This window comes from Buceros rhinoceros, unplaced genomic scaffold (genome assembly GCF_000710305.1).
Source record: "Buceros rhinoceros silvestris isolate BGI_N320 unplaced genomic scaffold, ASM71030v1 scaffold7440, whole genome shotgun sequence".
Classification (NCBI taxonomy): domain Eukaryota; kingdom Metazoa; phylum Chordata; class Aves; order Bucerotiformes; family Bucerotidae; genus Buceros; species Buceros rhinoceros.
Window position 1 is genome coordinate 328 of NW_010388940.1, and position 19,138 is coordinate 19,465.

Consider the following 19,138-nt stretch of genomic DNA (forward strand, 5'->3'; position numbering starts at 1 on the left):
GGTCTGCTGTCTGTGTCCTCTGTGGTGTCCCAGAGGTTTTGGTAGATTTTTGTGCACTAGAGTTATGGTAATTGCAGTCTAAAGAATCCTTGGGGAGCAAATGATAACCTGGGGCATCTGGGAGACAAGAAAGTTTTCTTTGTTGGAAATGTAGGAGCTGTGTATTTGCATCTTTTTGGGAGAAGAAAATTAGTAGCTTTCCCAGCCTGTACAAGTGGTTGTGTGCTCTGTTTTCTTACGGCTCTGAGAGCAAATGATGGTTGGCATAACCATTTGTACTTGTGGTTTCTTTCTGTATGAGCACTTGGTGGTTATTCTCTTCCTGCAGGTAACTAGCCAAGAGTGTGTGGTGGCCTCTGTATAAAGCAGTTCTTGAGTCTGTGCTGGGATTTGTGTAGGTTGTTCCTTTGCCGCAGGAAAGGTGAGTAGGATTATTTCCATGTGTTGCTCTAAGGCTTTCTAGCTTAAATGCTTCCATAAGTGGACTGATATTTAAACAACCTCGTGACTGCCAGTCGATGCCAAATTTGTTTGAAATGGTGATGCTGCCTAATTTATCATATAATGGAAATGAATCTTGCAGTCCTCGGATCATCTTAAGCCTTTGTATGAGTTTTTATTATGTTTTTTGAGTTTTTTTATTTTTAGCCAAAAGTACTCAACTAAGAACTTGTGCAGACAGGTGCATCTCCTCTCTTGTTTGGTCTTTTTTTTTTTTGGTATTGAGTCTTAATTTTGTTTTGTAAATTCTGCAGCCTGTTCCTGTGGATAATACAATCGATTAATCTGAACAATGGTGTAACTGCTGCAGTAGAGCTTTTTATGGGGTTGTGTTTGTGTAGCAGCTCATGCTGTGAACACACTGGAATTTTTAATCATGTCTATGGGGATGTTGGAGAAAGCATTTCCATCTAAAGAGAAACTAATCTGATACTCCCTTTTTTTATAAATGTGGACCTTTAAAGGGTGTAATTTATTGTATTTGAGGTGACATGATGCTTGAATCCTAACAATAGTTGATTTCCTTGCTTAATGGGCAACTGATTAATGGGAGTGCAAAAAGTGGAATGTGCAAGGGATTTTGTCTGTTTTTCACACATGAAATTCAAGCCTCCTTTGCATGAAATCACAGAAGACTTTCCCTTGTAATTACCAATGATCTATTGTTTGTCAGACAATACCTCCTAATATTCTGTAAAAATCTGTCAGTTCTCAAAGGCTTTTTAATCCTGAACTGTACCAGTAGTCAGGAGTTAGAGCTGGGGAGGTGTTGCATAGTGTCCTTGTGTAATGTAGACTGTCTTCAGTGGGACTAAAGGAGAACTAAACTGCTGTTACAGCCAAGATCACACTACTGAGGTTGTTAGTGAATTCAACTTTTCTACACACTTTTTGAAAGTTTGGTAAAAGTGAGTGATGCTATTGTGCCGGGTGCTTGACAGACTCCAGAGTGCATGAGCCTAACTCATCCCACCTATCTCCTTCAGGGTCATGGTGGGCCTGAAGCCGAGGCACTTAGAGACTTGGAGTGTGACTGATGCAGCTCCAACTAATTTGAAATAACGTGAGCTCCCATAAGCATGTCTCTTATGGAAATCTAGTCCAAAGTTGCATGTGCAGAAATCAGACATCAGTCTCCCACTGTACATGGTTTTGAGAGAACTTAATATTCATTTGAGTATACAACAGTCCTCCCAGAGTAAAGGCTTGTATTTTTATGTTTTTTTTCCCCTTCTCTGTCTATTGCTATCTAGTCTGTGATACCTCAGGTCAGAGTGGGGCTTTGAGTTGCAGTGTTTGCTAAATGGACCTTTCAGGCATCATACAAGCTGCTAGAAGATCTTTGACCACACTGCAAAAGCTTGGGTGAGTGGTCGAAAATCCATCTCCCGTTGAAGACAATCCAGAGGTGGCATTGCTTAGTCAATAGGAGTGGAGAAAGGTGCCATTTAGCCTTATAAATGTGTAGTTGTCTGTTATTTAATGAGGACAGTAAATACATCATTTGTGCCCAATGTAAAAGTAAAAACATTGGTCTGTTGCCTGAGAATCTGGTATTCTAATTCAGAGACACAAGAGAAGAAAATATGCTTGAAACTCAGGAAGGGAATGGAATAATCTGTGAGATCACTTCTGGATTCAGTGAAATGAGAACTCACTAGTTGTGCATTGCATCCCAGAGTAGCTGTGTTTTTGCACTTGAGTGTGAAGGACTAATGGAGGAGGTGGCTTGGAGAAAAATCAAGCAAGGACTGGCGTTATTAGCAGAACAGGATGGGGATGTGAGGAAATAAGTTATGCAGAACGTGGTTATGGTGACATCTCCCTTCAGGAAAGCTAATGAGGTTCTGTGTATTGCTGGTTCCAATTCTGTGGTGGTCCTCTCCAGTTTCTTTGGCTGAGGATCGTAGATGCTGTCTGTGCCTGTATTCTGTCCGAGCCTGTGTGGGTCGAGGCAGCTCTTCTGAGCTTGGGCTCCATGTCTCACCTCGAGTAAGTTCACCAGTGAGAGCGAGAGCTGCTTCTCTCTGCTTGGGAGCCTCTGATGTTGAGCGAGGCTCTGTTTAAGCACTTGTAAGGCATCTGTAGGCAGGATCGTCTTGTACAAATCTGCAAGTAATCCATTGCTTAAGAGGGCTAGTTGCAACAAGCTGGGTGAAGGATGGTGCTTTTCCTCCCTCATAAGGGTGGGAAGGAATTCAAAGCCACGAGACCTCAAAGGTAAAAATGTACTCATCAGGAACTCTTGCTTTGGTTGTTTTGATTCTGATAGTTGTCTACTCTTTGCTGCCTTAGTACTCATAATGCATTATCTGTGGTATGTTTGATCTGTCTGTCTCATGTCTCTGTCCAGATGCATCATCATTAGATGCCAGACCAGTTGTCAGCTGTACTAAACTGCAACCAAAATGGCTAAGTACAGGCTTGTTCTCTTAAGACATGGGGAAGGAGCCTGGAACAAGGAGAATCGCTTCTGCAGCTGGGTGGACCAGAAGCTGAGCAGTGATGGGATAAAGGAAGCTCAGAACTGTGGCAAACACCTTAAAGCACTGGGCTTTGAGTTTGACCTCGTCTTTACCTCTGTACTCAGCCGTTCCATCCAGACTGCGTGGCTTGTCCTGGAAGAGATGGGCCAGGAATGGGTCCCCATTCAGAGTTCCTGGAGACTGAATGAACGTCACTATGGTGCACTGATTGGTCTCAACAGAGCGGAAATGGCTCTAAATCATGGGGAGGAGCAAGTGAAAATATGGAGGAGAAGCTATGATGTTACCCCACCTCCCATAACTGAATCTCATCCTTACTATGAAGAGATATACAATGATCGCCGGTATAAATGTTGTGATGTTTCTCAGGATAATCTCCCAAAGGCTGAAAGTCTAAAAGATGTGCTTGATAGACTCCTTCCCTATTGGAATGAAAAGATAGTGCCAGAACTGAAAAGTGGCAAAATGATCCTTATCTCTGCTCATGGTAACAGCACCAGGGCATTGCTGAAGCACGTGGAAGGTAAGGGTCTTCCTTTTGGCCTTCCCCTCTTCTCCTTACTCAGCTGCTTAGAGCTTTACATCTTGTTCTGTAGTGCGCCTACCTGGGCAATGTAACGCTTAATGTCTGTGGCTTCCAAAGAGAAAGTAAAAAGCTGGCCTATTGGAATAGGAATCAAACTGGAGGGTGGGGAAGAGGGAGAGGATTAGTTAGGCTAATGTAGTTAAGGAAAGAACCAAATGCTTTCACCTTGTTTCTTGCTGCTCATTTGAAACTGCTGTATTCAGACTAACTTTGTGGTTGGTCTAGCTAGACAAAACTCTTCAGGTTCTATTTTTGGATTTATTTGGCTGCTTTGTCAGAAGGGTTTAAGTCATAATGTGCTCACTAAACAAGCATTGTGGTAACATAGCAGAATGAAGTCCTTGTCTTGGGTTGTGGGAGATGTTCTTGCCTCTTACTGGGGTGTGTCACACTTGAGGCTTCATTCCTGATAATTTTTTAGTTAAGCTGCTGTGACGGAGTTCTGCAGAGTAGGTACTTGCTAAAGCTTGTGCAAATGCTGTATTATTTCCCGGTATAGAAAATGCCTACCAATAAACAGCTAAGTTGGTAGCTTAGCATAAGGTTGAGCCTTTATTTGGGACTTAAAGGATGTGATTTATCTTTAAGTCACTGCTGGATTCTACCCGATGCCGTCTCTTCTTTAATGACATGACTTCTACTTTAGGTCAGCTTAACTGGAAGATGGACTATATTAATTTCTGTGTCTGTGGGTGGAGTAGAATTTGGTGATTATACATGTATGAATGCAGCCTACTAGAGCTGTAGTTGCAAGTACGCACAGACTGGATTGTGTTCACTCAGTTTTTTTAGTTATAAAACACTCTGATGTGTGCCTCTGCAGCTCTGACTCTGCTGAGCACTTTTTGCGTTCAGGCATGCTGGAACAGTCAGGACAGCTAATGCTTTAGCAGTAGTCAGAAGCCCAGGGAATAAGCATATACAAGTGGCTCCTGAAACTATAGAGGCTGTGAATTCTGGGGTACAGATCACTGCTTGGATGAAGGAGGAAGGCTGGTAAAGAATTGCAAAGGAAAAGAGGGCTGGGGGAATCTGCAACCGTGGTGTTTCCCCTCTCCACCTTGAGAAATGAACCAGTTTCACGAAACCATGCTGGCCAAGCCCTTTGGGGTTGAAACACTGACCAAAGCTTCTGCAGAAACCCTGGGCTACCTTTTGTGCAGGAGTGCACCAAGGCTAGAGCTGATGGCATCAGTGATTGGTAAAGGTAACTCTAAGGTTAGCGTGGCTGGATTCCTTGCTGCATTGATATTGGAGAGAACAGTGTAAGTTACAGCAGATGCAGAGCTTTTCTTTGGGACAATCTGTTAGGTATAACTTTTCAAGGGCTGCCCACACTCAACCAAAGTAGAACAGAGCTGCGTCTTTCTGTCCTGCACTATACCTTGTTCTTCCCAGCATGTGCTCTCAAAGAGATATATGAAAGAATCCTTGGTAGAGCATCAAGTTCTGACTGAGGACTGTCCATCAGCTACTTCAGCTCCCACCCAGGAACAATTGCCAGGTACATGCTGGCTTTTCTGCCCTTCATGCAGTGGAGACTTTATGCTGCAGAGCTGGCTTGAAGGGTGGCATGAACAGAGCTTTAGGACCCCTATTATTGCAACCTGCTCTTCTTTATCTCTCTCCCCAAGAACTCAAGCCTATATCTAGCTGGTTCTAAGAGGTTCCATGTCTGTATTGCTCTCTGCCTCTGCCTTCCTTTCCAGAAAGGTTGAGTTGTGAGCTGCTGTGGAGCCTTGCTGGAGTTGGACCTGATTAAACAGTGCTTAAAGTTTGCCAGTCTATGGTATTTATAGCACCCACTGTGAGGTGGGCTTTGTTTTTTGTGGAGTTAATTTGTCAAGCTTTGTGTGGCCTCCACTTGAATGGAAGTTTCTAGGCCTTTCTATCTTAGCTGGAGCCATGATTTTTCAGTATTTAGAAAATTTGGCTCCAATAGCAACCCTACATGACTGCTTGGATGTCTTAATCATAGTCATAACTTAATCTTGGAAGATGTAGCTCAAACTTTAAATGACAGTAATGGCAGTTATCATTCATTTTGATCTGATGAAAAGTTCTGATTGTTTCAGTGTGAAATTTGATGTCTTTTTTTTCTGAAAGACTTCAGAGAATCCTTGAAGTTACTATTTCAAGGAGGTATTTTTTGAAAGAGGCCTGCAGTTGTCTGAATCTGAACAATTTCCGTGTTATGCATTCTACTTGCACATGAATCATCAGAGCATCACACTATCAGGATAACAAGGCTTTGATTTTGGGTTTGGGTTTTGTTCTTGTGCTTGGAGTGGACCTCATTAAGGTATGTGTTTGTATAGGATCTGTCATGGTTTGCATATGACAAGTTAAAAAGCGAATCCCTGGTAGACTTAGCAGTATTTAACACAATCTGGATCATACTCTTGTATGCACTTGGAGATCAGGAACAGCAGCTTCTCTGAGAGCTTGCTCCTCTGTCCTAGTGGGCTGTGTGACATTTCTCCCAGAGGGTGCTGTTAAAGATCTCCGTATTGCAAGCTGTTGGTGTCCAGTGGGGGTGCTGGGCTGTGTTCCTTTTAGGTGATCCCTATGAATTTGATAAACGCTGCCAGGGACAAATGTGGCTGTTTTGAGCAGTGCTGTCAAAGAGATGTCAGCATCAGTTTTTGAAGTCTTTGTATCTATGCACGTGGCACAATTAAAAATTGGCAGAGCAAGAAGAGTTTTAATTGTTGTTTGGGTTGGAAAGGCTCTCTAACACTAATGTTTTCTTCTTCATGCAGCAGTCTTGTGCTTGCCCGTAGAAATGTCTTTTCATAACTTAGCAACTGTTTTTTGTTCTGTATAGACCATGACCTGTAACTCATGTCTTTAGCCAGGACATACCATGAAAGAAAAAATATGGCCTATCTCATGCATTGAAAAAGCAACAGCAACAAGATGTTTGAGGAGGATGTTTGTTGTTCAATAGATTTTTACTTTGGATACTGAAGCATCATATTGATTATGAAAGCATCAGTTGCTAAAATCTAAATGAGCATCATAGATGCACAGGGTTTATTTACAGGTGATTATCTCACTTCTTTGAAGGAGGAATAATTTGCTTTTAAATAACTGATACTTCAGATTGAGACCCTCTTAGCAGTTTCCCATTGTGAAGACAACACTAGTGTAACAATTGTGACCAGCTTGCTTTGTTTCTATTGAAGTACTAAGTGGAGACCCAAGTCTAATGGACTGATTTTCTAGCTGATGGGCAGAAGGATTGATGTGCTGTCTCAAGTTCTTTTTTTACCTCCTGACTGTTTAGCTCTGAGGACTGGCATTAAGTACCTCAAGACAGGTTTTGTGAAAGGCCTGATTCTAGAATGCCTTCCCTGTTGAAAGGTTGCAGTCTCTTGGATATAGTGTGGTAGTCGCTGAACCTTGTCGTGTTCTGGGTAAAAATTGGGGCAGAGCAGTTACCTGGTCTCTTAAAGGAAAATGCAGATGTTGTACCCATTGGGCTTGTCCGGTTGTGGTCACAGAGATGGGACAGAGCTCTGGAACTGGGCTTGCAGGCAGGGTTTGTTTAGGAAGGCCTGATGCTGGTCTCACCAGTCGGTGAGCAGGGAGAGCAGTGCCCTCAAGGATTTAACTTTTTTGGCATTACTCTGAGTGTGATAGTTGTGCAGTTACAGTATTCTAGCAGTTTACATGCTAGAGCCACACACTGTGAGTCCTGGAGAGGACTTGTTGAGTACTACCCTATAAGAATATTTTACTGATTTTGGTGCTTGACCTTATTAAGGAAATACTACTTAGGTGACTGGTGTCATAGGCAGTTACAGAAATGAGCTTGAGATCTAACAGCTCCCTGCTGCTGAAATGAGATGGTCTTGTACTCCCTGTCATTCATTCCAGTCTTTGGTGTGTTGTGAGTTTCCTGGGCCTTTTTGCAAGTTAACTTTGCCTGTAAAGTGCAAGAAACAGCAAGGAGTGGGTATTTTTCTGTTGTGTTGGTGGTTTGAATGAGCTCAGAAGGGGGTGGCAAGTGCATGATGATAGTGCAAGAGATTTGGGACAGAAAGGTTTCAGACACAAGTTGTTAGTGATTGTTTTTTCCCAAACATGGGCTTGAGGAACTCTTGATCCAGCTGATCTTCATCCAGCAATGGAAGCCTTTGTCAGAACTCTGTCCAAGGGCAGTATGTATGCTGGTAGGCCCCACAACAACATGCCTAGAAAACTCCATTTGTCAGTGTGACCCTGAGTTCCTGATGGCGGTGGTGCAGCCTGGGTCTCTACTCAAGACTTCTGAGATTTCTCACCTGATGTCATAGTTGACAGCTAGTGCTAGCAGTAACAAGTTTCATGCCTCTTTCAACCTATTTAATCTTAGACTGCTTGAGGAGTTTAAAACAGACTGGATTTCTCTACTGTGTGAGAATAGTAGATTCATGGTTTGCTGTCCCACACTGTCTCATATTGGGATGGCCTCAGTAATGACCACGGTCAAAGTCAGACTGTGATCAGGAGCTGTTTATGTAATGACATTGTATTGGTTCTGTCTGTGAGGGAGTTAACTACCCATATAGCAGCCCTCGTAGTGCTGTGCTTTGTATTGGTGGCTAGGAAGGTGTTGGTAACACACCAGTGTTTTGGCTGCTGCTGAACAGTGCTCACACAGCATCAAGGCTGTCTCTCCAACATTCCCCCTCTACACAGCAGAGCAAGGTGGACAAGGTTTTGGAAAGGGACATTGCCAGGACAGCTGACCAAAAGAATATTCCATGCTGTGTAAAGCCTGCTCAGTACTAAAAACTGAGTGTGTGTGGCATTCATTACTGTGATGTTTGTCTTCTGGAGCAACTGCTATGCATACTGAAGCTCTGCTTTCCAGGACGTGGCTGGATATTGCCTGCTGATGGGGAAGTAGAGAGTAAATCTTGTTTTCCTTTGCTTCTGCATGTGGCCTGTGCTTGTGCTTTATTAAACTGCCTTTATCTTGACTCATGAGTTTTTTCCATCTTATTTTCTCCCCCTGTTGAGGAGGGAGCTTTGGGCAGCTTTGGGCACCTGGTGTCCAGCCAAAGTCAACCCACCACAGTTCTTTGTGCCCTGTGTTGCCTTGCCACACAAACCAATACAAATAGAGAAAATATTGGCAGACATAAGGGTGAAACAGATGTAGAAAACATGCTGCAGCTATGGTTGTAGGCCACCCATCTTCTCCCTTCTTTCCTTAATCTGCACTGTGAGCTTACATTCTGTAAAGATTAATAGCCAGATTCTAACACTGTGCCTACTTCTTTCCTTTACCCTGCTGAAGCTAGGTCCTCTCTCAGCCTACAGGGAGGGCAGAATCTGGCCCTGAATATTTAGCTTATTAGGCTAAAGCCTCAGGATTTTCATTAAGCTTGTGGGAAGGATGCTGTGACCTGACTTGGATCTCAATTACAAAGTACCAGTTCTAGAACAAGCCCATTGTGGCTAAATTTATGTATATGATCTTGTGTTTTGTTGGATGAATCATTTGACCTCAAGTGTAGTTAACATGCAGGCAAGGGTGGAGTGTAGCTGTTCTCAATAGCTCTTGTGTTTTTTTTTTTTTGTGTTGCTCTGACCATAAGAACAGAAGGAAGGAACTTGATAAGAATAGGTGAAAGGGGGGAAGAAACTGAACCAGCCCTTGTAGCAGTTGGCTGTAGGTGCTCAAAATCAAGCACAGTGGGGTTTACCTCTGTAGGACTTTCCAGGGTGCAAGGCTTTCAATGTACTTCATGGGCAATCAGGTACAGATGAATTCTTAAGCCTGTACAGAGATGTTACTGATCATTGTGTGTTTGATCACCCAGTTCAGTTAAGTGGTATGTGAGCTGGGAAAGAATTCTGAATGTGATTTTGAAAGACCTTTTGTAGTAAGTGCTGTACCAAATTCTTACTATGTTCATGTGCCTAACTGCTTCCTGCAATACGGCTGCTATCAAGGGTTTAACAGTGCTCATGAGAGAATATGGGAGATGTCCACTTGACATAGTTGCTCAGCCAGCATTTTATCTGTGGTCCTGAGGAAGATATCTTGAGTACTTCAGTAATGTCTGTGGATTCCCATGGCTGTAAGTAGGTAGGGCTTTAGTTTTTAAACCTTCTCAGGGAAAGACTGCTTCCAGCAACACAGTACCCTACAGAGGTACTGCTGAGACCCAGGCTTTAGTATTGTCCTGGAAGAGGAAGAGTGTTTCTTCTGGTCTCATTACCCATTGCACCTTGTAGTCAGCAGTTGAGTCCTTGCCCTGATTTTACCCTTCTTCCCTGTGACATAGTGTGGGGTTGTGACAGGCCAGCTCAGATGAAGTGCAAGAAAAGGTCACTTGGCTATAGTTACAGCACATGAAGTAATTGGATAGCAGTTAGCTTGTACTTGCAGTGGCTGGGGCATAAGATGTGATCTCCCTACTTTCCTCCTAGCCTGCTGGGTGGAGAGTGTTCTGTGTGTGTGTTGCCTGCAACTGAAGAGCTTGTGTGACAAGCCTGATCAGCATCTTTCTTCCTGAAGAACAGAAATACTATACAAACACAGTAACAGTGCTGATATAAAGCAAGAGGACACTATTGTTTCTTTAGGATTTTCATCTGACTTCAACTTGGAATTCTAGCCTTCTGGCTGTGAGGCAGCACAGCCTCCATATGAGGAAGAATCCCAGTGAGAAAGCCAATGTGCTTGCTGCAGCTTGTTTATCCTAGACTGCACTGTGTTGCTTTGTAAATCAATGCTAGTTGACATTGATGTGGTCACTTTGTGTTCTGTAAAAAATAAAAAAAACACTAAAATGCATTTCTGAATCCATGTAGCTACAGATTGTTTTTTTTTTAATCCGTCTTTAGAGAAAACCTTTAAATACCCCGTCTGCTCACCACATTATGTGGTTTGCCTAAATTCTCCTGTATGACTTCATCTGGTTTGTGTATATCTGAATAGTTTAGTCTGGGAGACTGAATTTGAGAGGTGGGCAGAACAATTCCTAGGGCCAGAACCTCTGTGGACGCATAGTGACATGTGTATGTTGTTAAAATCTAATATGTTTAAGGATTCTTGAAGTAAGAGCTTGGGCAGCTTTGATGCTTGTTTGCAAAAATCCTTGAGAATAGTGCTTGTGCCTAGTAAATGGACTCAGTATTTTTCCCATGACTTCTGTGTGGTTTAAAAATTGTGGCTGCTTCTTGAGTCCTTTTCTATAGGTCTGTGATTCTGTTGCTTACAACAGGTGAATGATTTATTCCTTTATGTGGGGATTGCTTAAAGTGGTGGAATATAGCTTACTAAATGCACTGATGGCTCAGTATGTAACAAGATAGAAGATTCTTGCAAGGATTTGTCTGTTTCTGTTGCTCCATGCTCTTCTGAAATGTAGGGCTGATCTACAGCTGGAGTAAGCATTTAGCCTAATCAAAACAGGAAGAGGTCACTGCAAAAGTTGCATGCTTGTGTAGTCTTGGGGTAGGGACACCTCATGATCAGTAATGGTTTTTTTCTGGTCTGTTGTCATCCCACTGTTGCGGCGTGGCTTGACTTTGGGTTTTCCTGATAATATGTTGGCTCTGCTGTTATACCTCGTGAAAATCACCGGTAAATTTGCACCCGTATGTTCAGAGAGCCATCCATTTCATCAGCTGATCAAGAGGATGTTTTCTTCGTGCATCTTGGTCTAGTTTATATAATATCATTTCTGAAGCTTGATCATGTGCTTTTTCTAAGCATGAATTACTTGAAGCTATTCTGCTTTACAACTCTAGGCTGCTGTGATCTCGGCCCTTCTAAAAAGGGGAGAAAAATCTTGATATTCTCAAAGATGCTAACTTTCTTTTGCCTGAAATTTTTGAGGAATAACATCCTTGCAGTCACTGCTTAATACAACTATTTAGACCTTGTGTGGAAACTTTAGTAGGAGGTTTGGTCTCAAAATTCACTTAGATGCTTTGGAGACTTGTTTGATGTAAGAAATAAACAGCAATTTCATTGAGACTAGAGCCCCAGAATATTTAATTAAGCACAACTGGGTAAAATAATTTTTCTACCCAGGCACACATTATTTTAGTGAAGTAGAAAAATACAGGAAAATGCTCCAAGTTGTGTAAGCTGACTTCGTCCCTTTTTTTCTTCCCCTCTCCCTCATTTGGAAGTGGAAATAAATATCCCAAATCTAGTAATTCTGAGAATAGTACTGCAGGTAAGATGCTATAAACATGTTTTTGAGAGATATTAGATATGGGCAAACATAAGTGATCCTTATACTAGAAGTATTAAATACTGGGGTTTTTAAAAGGCAGCTTGCATGAGAAGCTTTGCATAAAAAACTTAAGAGAAAAATTAGCCTTAGTATCCCGCCTTTTTAGAGTAGGTGTATGTATTTGTTGCTTAGCAGAGGTTGTTTCAAGTTGAAGTAGCACATGAGGACTCTAATCCTCTTTCATGATGCATGAGTTGGGAAGATACAGAGGAGAACCTGGTGTCCGCAGTGTCCCATATTAAAGGAAAGGTACAGTCTCTAGGGTAGTCACTTCCTGTTTATTTCACAAGTCTAGACTGGAAAATGAAGAAACTGTCTTTACCTTGATGGGAATTCCCTCCTTTAGCCATTTCTAAAGCACTAATTAAGCTGTGGTCTAGGTGGAAACTGACCTGTGAGTAGCTGGTGTCGATGAAGGCTGGAACATGTCCTTGACTGTTTTAAGACAGATAATCTCAGAAAAAAGACTGAACTAGACAGACAATTAGGAAGCTGTGCACTAGGTATAATTCTTTTCTCTTTCTTTGGCAGGCATCTCCGATCAGGACATCATGAATCTTACTCTCCCCACTGGTGTGCCCATACTTCTTGAACTTGATGAGAATCTGCACCCTCTTGGCCCTCACCAGTTTCTCGGTGATCAAGAAGCTATCCAAGCTGCCATCAAAAAAGTGGAAGATCAAGGGAAAGTAAAACCTGTTGAGAAGTAAAATCCTACTGACTAACATGGCTGTTTTTGAAGTGTGTTAGTAAGCGATGATTTATGTATGACTGCTAAGTTGCACTGTGTGAAAGACTCAGTTTCAAGCACTAAATAATTGGACAGTTGTTGAGTCTCAGGTTGGTAGATTAACCCTCTGCCTTTCAAAAACTGGAATTTGGTTCTCAGCATGAGGTTATGGATACTAAAAAAAAGAAATCAAGAGATCATTCAGGTAATGAAAACTTGCAGGGCAGCCTGCCCCAGGTCTAGGATTGCAGGTGGCCCAGTGCAGAAACAGAGGGATATGTTATTGGTGTCTACCAGTAATCAGTACTAATCTGTTAAGGGGAAAGGCACCAGTTAACTGGACTAATGAAGTCCTAATTGTTACAAGCATTAAAACTTCCTCACTGATAAAATGGCACCAGGTAGTAGTTACTCAGTATCATTATTCCGTGACAATGGCCATGACTTTGTTCTGGATGGAGTTGCTTTGGTCTTTCAGAGCACTCAGCTGTACAACTTTTTGCCTCTATTCTGAGTCTTCCAAGGCCAGTTCATGGTCCAGAGGAGAATTTTGTAGACACATTCAGACTGTTACACCATAGGTATCTGTTACATATATTTTACATATATATTTTGGTTTTTAAGGAATCTAGAAGGAATCACTTTACCTCCACCATTTTTGCAAAGCCTAGCATGACTGCATTTTGCTGGCCTGCAAAACTGACCACAAACTGAGCACGAAGGTTTCCTGCTTGATCACTTAGCTCTTAGTGAGTGACCTGAATAGCTTTGAAACCCTTAAGTAACACGTACTAGAGGTACTTGATCACCTCTTAGTCAAGTCGTTAAAATAATTCCTGTTTACCTTTAAAACTGGATGTAGGAAAATCCCCCTATAAGCTTTCCTAAGTTGCAAAAATCTCTTGATAAATATGTTCCACAGTGATATTACTGTGACATTCTCTGTATCAATTTCTCTCGATGGCTGTAGGAGATGCATAAGGCATGTAAGAAGGGTGCAGCTCATTCAGCCATCATGCTGGTAGGGAAGGATATTCTGCCATAAAACTCTCCTTAAAGCTGAGTGTGGTCTTGCTGTTGTGTTTGGCACTGAATTTGAGGAGGTCATACTGTGGTTGGGTGTAGTGTAGCAATGCGTGGCAGTGTGTTCTCTTTATATACACAAGCTTCAGGATAATTCCACTTTTGAAGGCTTGCTCTGATCTTACTTGCAAATATGCAACTGCTACTTAAATTTAGATCTGACCTTGTGTCTCAACACCTGAACATCTGGACTCTGGCCTCAGTTACTAACATGGGTGTTACTTGTGTATGTGCTAATAGAGCTAAATGTGTTCTTAGCCTATGGCCCAGCTACAAATCCCAAGAGAAGTTGATGTGAATTCCCTTGGTATGATGATAGTATGACCTTTTGAAATCTTAGAGTAGCTGCATCTTTGCAGTGAGCAGCTCTATAGCTTATTTCATAAGTGTGAGAGGATGTTTTTTCCTTTGAGGAGAGTGGTGTCACAGTGGAGTGTGCTGGTAAAGAATTTAATCTTGTGGGTAACTCTAGGCTTGCTTTATTCAACAACTCAAAATTGGGCCATCACCTCAGTGAGTGGCAAAGTATACAGCACACATTCTTGGTATATATAGTTTTCTTTTCTGACATTATGTAACTAGGTAAAGTCCTTGGTGTTTTTCCATAGATCCTCAGTTCTTTGTTCTTCATTGATCAAAAAGTCTATTCAATTCCTTTGTTTCAGCAAATCTCGTATTCTTCATGTCTTTCAAGTCTGTCCTAGTTACCTCAGCCCTCAGTTGCTTGGGTCACAGGATGAAGATCACCTTCAAAATTCTAGGAAAACTTGAGTTGTTCTATTATATTCTACATCTACTTCAAACAGATAACCTTAAAATTCATCTGTTGTAAGTTAATCAATGATTTAACCTTTGAGTATAGCCAATTTTCTGTTGATTCAGCTTGACTGGGGTATAGGCCAGCCCTGGTAAGGAGCATACAAGGATAAATGAGCAGCTCTTGTTTCACACACACCTGTATCGATAACTAAAACAATATTCTATTCTCTAATGTTGCAACAGTAAGAAGTTTAAAGCTTATGATTAATTTTTACATGTGCCTCTGACAGCTTCCCTGCTATATGGAGTTAGACTTTCCAGGTCTGATGCTATCTTGCTTTAGACATAAAAGACCTCTTGCTAGATGTTAGTTTCTATTGCATGAATGATGTTTGGCCGCCTTTTTGTTTTTCTAGCTCTTGCACTAGGAACGAAGAGACCTGTTTCTCTTTTAAACATAAAGCTGATAGGTTTCCTCTTCTTTTGTAGAAAGAAGGATTTGGTTTCTCTGAAGGACTATTAGCAGCTTCCTTGCTACTCTATTTGATACTGAATTGCTCCTTTCTGGGGTTTTAGTTTTCTGTGTGTAGAGTACCTCTGAATCGTAGTTCATCCTTTACAAGTCAGTATTATGAAGTTAATGTTGACCTGTCAATGCCCCTAGGAAGAAGGGTCACTGGCACTCAAGTAGTTAGATTCTTCCTCAAACATTCAATTGTGTGAAGTTCAGTATCAAGTAAAAGTTACTGTAGACTTGTTAACAAGGCAAGCAGAGCCACCTGTTGTCAGTGGGAACTGCATGCATCCAGATGTGTGGGCTTAGAGGCCTTGGCTGTCAGTGTCCATACCACTTTGGCATTGTGGTATCGTAATGTAGAACTTCTTCAGGACTTGAAGTGAACCCAGTGGAACTGAGAGAGAGGCTCTCTCTTCTCTTCCTCTTAGTATTAATGATCTCTTCTGGATGGAGTGGGGAATGTAGAGAGCATTAATATTTCTTCTTGCAGCTGAGTGGATGAAACTGACTGAAAACAGTCATGGATAGTAAGAAAAGAAAAGCAGTGTGATGGTTTCAGGTGGCCCTGTTTCTACAGGGCTGCTTGAGACATGGTTAGTGACAGTGCCCTGGGAAACTTGACTTCATTTGCTTTCGTTGTGACTCCAAAGGGATTACAGGATTTTATGTGCACATCTGTCAGCAATACCACCTCACAAAAGTATCAAATGGAACCAACTGGGGATTTCATTGTGGTCTTTTAAAGATTGTTTTAACACCTTGCAGTGCTTGCTTCTGAATAAGCCTTCTAATTCAGTTCCTGATTCACAAAGTGTGTACACCGAAGAACAGAAACCAGCTTCCGTCAACATCAGCATAAGGATGCCTGAACTTCAGGCATAGCTACATTGCAGGGAGAAACGAGTCCTGCTGGAGCCTTTGGATATCAGTGGGTGGAAAACAGTTTCCTCATGTTTGAGTATGCCTCAAAGTCCTATAAAACACTGGTGTTTCTGCAGTTGACATTATCGATGTAGTTGATTTGGTTTGTTTACACATTTTTAACTTGTGTTTCAGTAGCACTAATAGCTCTAGAGTCATCTTGAAAACCTTTGTAAATATGGTGGAGCTGACAGTTTCTTTGTAACTCAATAAATTCACCTGAAATAGAATTTAACTTGGTTTCAGTCTTGCTTCTTTCTACTCCCTTCCCCTTTATCTGCTTTCCAGGGCTGATTGGTAAATAGAACTATGACCTTCAGGGTCCCAGAACTCATCAAGCAGTCGTTGATCACGTATCATGGAGTCAGTTGGGTAAAAATAGTGTTAGAGCAAACAGTGCCTTGTGTTTACATGTCAAGAAGTTGGGCTGGAAGGAAATGCATACACTTTGTAACTATGGGGGCATTTGGACAACATTTGTTTAGCTCCATTGTTCAGGAACTAAATGTTCACTGCTTCCAAGGCTTGCTTTACTTCTTGATAAGAAGCATTACTATTTGATGGTGTGTTTGAAATTGTAGTTTCTGGAGACAAAGCCAACCCCTTCACACTCCGAAGTACGCTCGTGTCAGAGGTGTGGCTTGATTGACAGGTGCAAGGAACTGCAAGCCTGCTGAGGACTGTTCTTCTTATTGACCTTCACACAGAAGAGCTTGGATAATGGCAGGCAGTAGAATGGTCCTAAAAAGTTGAACGTTCAGGTAGAAGTAGGGAAGACACAACAGTGCACTTTTGTTTAAACCATATAGAAGAAGCCAACTTTTTAAAAGATGGTCTTACGATTGTATTGAGAGTGGAGAATGGAAGCTGAGACGTTTGTGTACTGGCATGTAATGTGTTGCAGTTAATGGGGGGGTGCTGCCAGACAATTCAAAGCTGTATGGATGTTTTAAGGTGTACTTTCTCCACTATCCTCAGTTCTCCTTTTGTGCTTTGCTCTGCCTTGGCTAAATTCTGCCTTAACTGCACCTCAGATTCTTCCTGAGTTGTGTCTGCTGTTTCCTGTGTTGGGAAAAGACTGACTAAAGACTTGCTTGAGTTCTCCATACCTTTTTCATTAGAAAAGGTAAGAGCGCAAGGGAGTTTGCTCTGGTCAACTTGGTCAAGCTTGAGGTGAGACTGATTGTCTCTACCTGCTCACATTTTCATAATTTACACTTTGTTTTTTTTGATTTTTAGGAAACCTTTTAGTCTATGGTATTGATGGAAGGTGTCTAAGTGCCAGCTGACTACCAGATCAATCCAGCTATGCCTTCACAAGTTTACGGTCACTCTGAGCTGCCAGTTCTCAAGGTTCATAATAAATGCCCGTTGGCAATTGCCTTGTCTGTGTTCCGTTCTGTGCTAGCTGCAAACTCTCCTTAGCCTTAAATTCCCATGGGCAGGAAAGAAAGGAGATGTAATGACAATTCTGCTGCACAAGAAAGCTCAGAGCTATGGAAGGAAGAGACTTTAGTGATTCAAATGGAGACTACAGAAGAATTTGGAGAGAAGGAACCCCACTTTGAGAGCTGTGCCACTGTGATGCCTAAAGGTTCTGAAGGTGGTTAAATACAAAAGGGAACTTGACCTTAGTGTCACACAGAGGGCAGGCTGACTGTGACAGGGCAGTCTTCCTTCCTACTGCCTTATTGGCTTGTTAGTCAGCTCCTAGACCTTTTTGGGTCTATCCTAGAAGAATTTAGCAGATGGGTTGTGTCCCCACTCTACAAAAGGAACAGGGAGAAGGGGAAGGGGCTCCCTGTTCTTGCTCTTCGCTTAATACTGACAGAGCAGGGGAGGGCAGCAGATACCAGACTATGGATGTTGCTGTGCTGTGAAGTTAAGCTCAGTGCAATAAGTGGCCTGAGGGTGACTTCTGATTCCTGTTTTTGAAAGGGAGGGGATGGGAGGGAGAGGCATTGACCCACAGCTCAGAGATAGCAACAGAGATGCTGCATTTCTTTTCCAGAAAGCAGTTGTATCCCTAATGGGACCCCTGGCACTAGAAGTGCTATGTGCTTCATTAATATAGTTGTGTTTTTCTTCAGGTCTTCTCCAGCTCCCTCTCAGCGTGGCATGTAAGCTGGAGCCGTTCCCCCACTTTCTGACATTTGCATGAAAGAAAAGTACTAGTGCATATTAACTAGGTAAAAGAAACTCTCTTCTAGAAAAGAAGTGTGAGGCTAGTGACAGCAAGGGCTTAAGTTGTGGTGGTGGTTGGCCTCAGAGGAGCCAAGCAGTACTCTTCTTCTGCCTTCCAGGATGGTCACTTCCAGCTGTTAGGAACAAACAGCACAACTCAATACTGCAGAGGACCCTGATGCTGCCAGTGCTCTTTAGTGGAAGTGCCTGTTCCTTGTTTTCTCCCTGGTGCTAACCTAGCAGAAGTGCTGGAGAGGAGGAATGTGTATTTGATGTCAATCCCATTATCTAAATTGGGGGTGCTGTGCTGAGGAGTGAACCACCTAGTGAATCCTACTTCCCTGGCAGATGCTTGTCGGGCTCTCAGTAACTCTGGTGTACTATGAATAAAGCTGAGTTAGTCCTCGAGATCAGATCTGCAACTCTCCAGCTGTTCCTAACCTCTGCTGATTGTGCTTTCCAGGGCCGGTATAGAAGGCAGCGGCACTGGCTGTGCTAGGAATTAGCAAGCAGGCACACAGACCCATAGCTGTCCCTGAAGACAAAGCAATTGCTCTTACACGAATTGCACCTGTAGATGGACTTGCAAAAATGCACATGGACAACAGGAGGAGCAAGTGCATTGCGGTATGTATGCGTGGGGAAGACAGGAGCAATTTTATGCTCCTGCACATATAGGGATAGCAAGGCATCAACAACCTTTCCTGAAAGGCAGCACGTTTTATCTCTGCCAGCGCTGCCCTATAGTTTTACAAATGATGTGAAGGTGACTTAGTTCTGGTGTAGAATAAATTGCAATCATCATCTAGGTCACTTGTACAGTCTCACGATTAGTCCTGTTTTGGTCTTGCATCAGCAGCTTCACTAGATAAATTCAATAGGAGCAAGACTGGCTATTTGCAGATAGATATTTAGTCTGCAAAAAGCCCCCCAAAAGCCCATGATCCTCCTCAGTGATATCACATTAATAACTCTGTATGTCAGGAAAGGTTGGGGGAAGTCAGTGTTGCATGAGAAAAGGAGCTCAGCAATAAGCCAAATAAATTAAAAAAAAAAATTTGGAGTGTACCTTGGATTTTCAGGGATCTTCTACTAATTTTTCCAAAGGACTGTGTGTTATTC

General features: G+C 42.3%; 1 protein-coding gene across 1 annotated transcript; it reads left to right on the forward strand.

Moving 5' to 3' along the window:
• Positions 1–328: 328 nt before the first annotated feature.
• BPGM (2,3-bisphosphoglycerate mutase) lies at positions 329–12,717 on the forward strand. The gene is made up of 3 exons (XM_010132130.1): positions 329–421; positions 2,855–3,510; positions 12,354–12,717. The coding sequence occupies exons 2-3, from the start codon at positions 2,910–2,912 to the stop codon at positions 12,530–12,532; spliced, it is 780 nt and encodes a 259-aa protein (XP_010130432.1). The 5' UTR covers positions 329–421; positions 2,855–2,909; the 3' UTR covers positions 12,533–12,717.
• The last annotated feature ends 6,421 nt before the right edge of the window (positions 12,718–19,138 follow it).

Bases quoted from the DNA above. Each gene is read 5' to 3' on its own strand.
- BPGM (XM_010132130.1), top strand. From the start codon at position 2,910: ATGGCTAAGTACAGGCTTGTTCTCTTAAGACATGGGGAAGGAGCCTGG. The intron at 3,511-12,353 runs GTAAGGGTCTTC...TTTCTTTGGCAG, and splicing joins ATTGCTGAAGCACGTGGAAG to GCATCTCCGATCAGGACATC.